This window comes from Rosa rugosa, chromosome 6 (genome assembly GCF_958449725.1).
Source record: "Rosa rugosa chromosome 6, drRosRugo1.1, whole genome shotgun sequence".
Classification (NCBI taxonomy): Eukaryota; Viridiplantae; Streptophyta; class Magnoliopsida; order Rosales; family Rosaceae; genus Rosa; species Rosa rugosa.
Genome location: NC_084825.1, coordinates 25,605,448 through 25,607,906, shown reverse-complemented (window position 1 = coordinate 25,607,906; position 2,459 = coordinate 25,605,448). Strand labels below are relative to the sequence as shown.

Sequence of the window (2,459 nt, the reverse complement as noted above, 5' to 3'; positions counted from 1 at the left end):
TTAGAAAAAAAGTGAGGGTATGGGTATAATCGACATTTTGGCGCAAATGGTTGACACGTCAGCAATTTAACGGCGATTTTGGACAGATAGTAACGGAATGGACCTATTGGTCCAAAATTGAAGAGTACAAGGACTAAACGTGTGAAATTAGAAGGCGAAGGACTGAAGTGTTTTTTGGGTAAAAGTTCAAGGACTAAACAGTATTTAATCCTAGCTTCTCTAGTTGTACACCAATTGAGGTCTCTAGGCGATTAGAGTTGCTCTAGCAAGGATTTAGGTAGTGTTGGATTTGTGTTCATATGGCTAGGTCTAAAAATTGTGCTCATTTTGTTTACAATGAGGGTTACCTGTCATTTGTTTGGTAGCTTAGGACATCTAGATTTTATTTGGTTCAAAACATTATATGATGTATGTGTCTTTTGACCATGGATAAATAATAAAATTATCTATTCCTATAAAAAAAAAAATTGCATGACAATAATACGAACGAAAGATAGTGTCAACCAGATAGCTTGATAATTGTAAAAAAACAAAAAACAAAAAAATGTACTTACATGAACTTTCTACAATTAATCTTTTAAACATCATTGATTCTTTGATAGGTTATTGTGATCTCCCCAGTTCCAATCTTGCTCTTTCAGCATATTATTAGTTAAAGTTTTCCTTTCAAGCAAGCATAGTGTTGCTACTGAAAATTCAACGGACACATTAAAAAATAGACCACAATTAAAAATAAAAAGTTACCAAAAGAAATGAAATATTTTATCCCGGTTATTTTATCTGGATAACTATTTTAAATTTATATACTTTAGATGTTGAGAATGGCTGCGTTTGCCACTTTATAATTTCTCTCTCTCTCTCTCCTCCCACCTCTAGCTTCCTCTTCCTCTCGAATTAGTACCCTTCCCTTTCCCTGCACTCGATTCCCTTTTATTTCTATTCGTTCTAGGGCTTGAAATTATTTTGAGCCTCTCCTTTCTCCACAAACCCATAAAATATTAACGCCCCTTCCATATATTAAAATCCCACATATTTTACTATATTTTTCTTGTTTTCTGTTCTCTTTAGCTCTCTGTGTATGGCTGGGTTAGACTTGGGCTCAGCATCTCGCTTGTTTCATCAGCAGCTCCAGCTCCCCGACCTTCACCTCCAAAGACCACCGGAATCTGAAGATCATGACAACCTCTTCAACTCGGATCACCACCACCAAAACGACGTCGGTGATGATGACAGCAATCTTCGCCAAGGGCTTGACCTTGTGACCCCAAACTCCGGAGGCTCTGGCGGAGATGGTACGGCTCGAAGGTCCAGGGGTCGGCCTCCAGGGTCAAGAAACAGGCCCAAACCTCCGGTGATCATAACCCGGGAGAGCGCCAACACGCTCAGAGCTCATATTCTGGAGGTCAGCAGCGGCTGCGATGTGTTCGACTGCGTTGGCACCTACGCCCGGAAGCGGCAGCGTGGGATTTGCGTCTTGAGTGGGAGTGGGATGGTGACCAACGTGACCTTGCGCCAGCCGGCTGGGGCTGGCGCAGTGGTCACGCTACACGGCAGGTTCGAGATCCTGTCGCTGACCGGCTCATTCCTGCCGCCGCCTGCCCCACCAGGCGCCACCAGCCTGACGATATTCTTGGCAGGCGGTCAGGGCCAGGTCGTGGGAGGAAATGTTGTGGGACCTCTCATAGCATCAGGACCTGTGATCGTCATAGCTTCTTCTTTTACCAACGTGGCTTATGAGAGGTTGCCGTTGGAGGAGGAAGAGGAGCAGCTGCAGATTCAGCCGCCTGTGCCGCAGTCTTCCGGCGGAGGCGGAAGTGGAGGAGTAGGCAATAACAACCCATTTCCAGATCCGTCTTCGGGGCTCCCCTTCTTCAATCTGCCCCTGAATAACATGCCTCAGCTACAAGATGGTTGGGCTGGAAACCCTACTGGGCGGCCATCATATTGATAGTTTTGTTCTAAGCTAGGTCAGGTCAGAGAAATCGATATTTGCATTAATTAAGATCTCAATTGAACCCCCATCGATCATCTTGTACAATTGTTTCTTTCTTAGTTTTCCTTCTTCAATCTCTTGTCGTGGTAACTGGATTTTATTTCTTAATTTGAAGTGCTTTTTAGCGTGTTGTTTTCCACAATTTCCATTTCCAATCTCCATTGAACTCGCTTTTACTTAATAAAAATAGTTGTTTTTCAGAGGATATTAGAAATTTATAACTTCTATGAAATTAAATGATATTTTAGATTTTTTTTTTTTTAATATACATATATACTCGATTTATCATAAACTTTAATAAATAGTTTCACTCTTTCAGAAGATATCGAGAATTTATATATAACTTGTTCAATAATCAAAATATCAAAACATTGGAGTTTTGTCATGAAAATGATTAAATTTTGTGTTTTCCATGTACGATGTAAACTATACATCAAGCTTTCCACTCCAATAAGTATATATTTTT

General features: G+C 41.0%; 1 protein-coding gene across 1 annotated transcript; it reads left to right on the top strand.

Moving 5' to 3' along the window:
* Window positions 1-850: 850 nt before the first annotated feature.
* LOC133716016 (AT-hook motif nuclear-localized protein 23-like) lies at window positions 851-2,135 on the top strand. The gene has a single exon (XM_062142744.1). The coding sequence runs from the start codon at window positions 1,079-1,081 to the stop codon at window positions 1,946-1,948; it is 870 nt and encodes a 289-aa protein (XP_061998728.1). The 5' UTR covers window positions 851-1,078; the 3' UTR covers window positions 1,949-2,135.
* Window positions 2,136-2,459: the final 324 nt, after the last annotated feature.

Excerpts from the sequence above, each read along its gene's own strand:
- LOC133716016 (XM_062142744.1), top strand. The coding sequence starts at position 1,079 with ATGGCTGGGTTAGACTTGGGCTCAGCATCTCGCTTGTTTCATCAGCAG.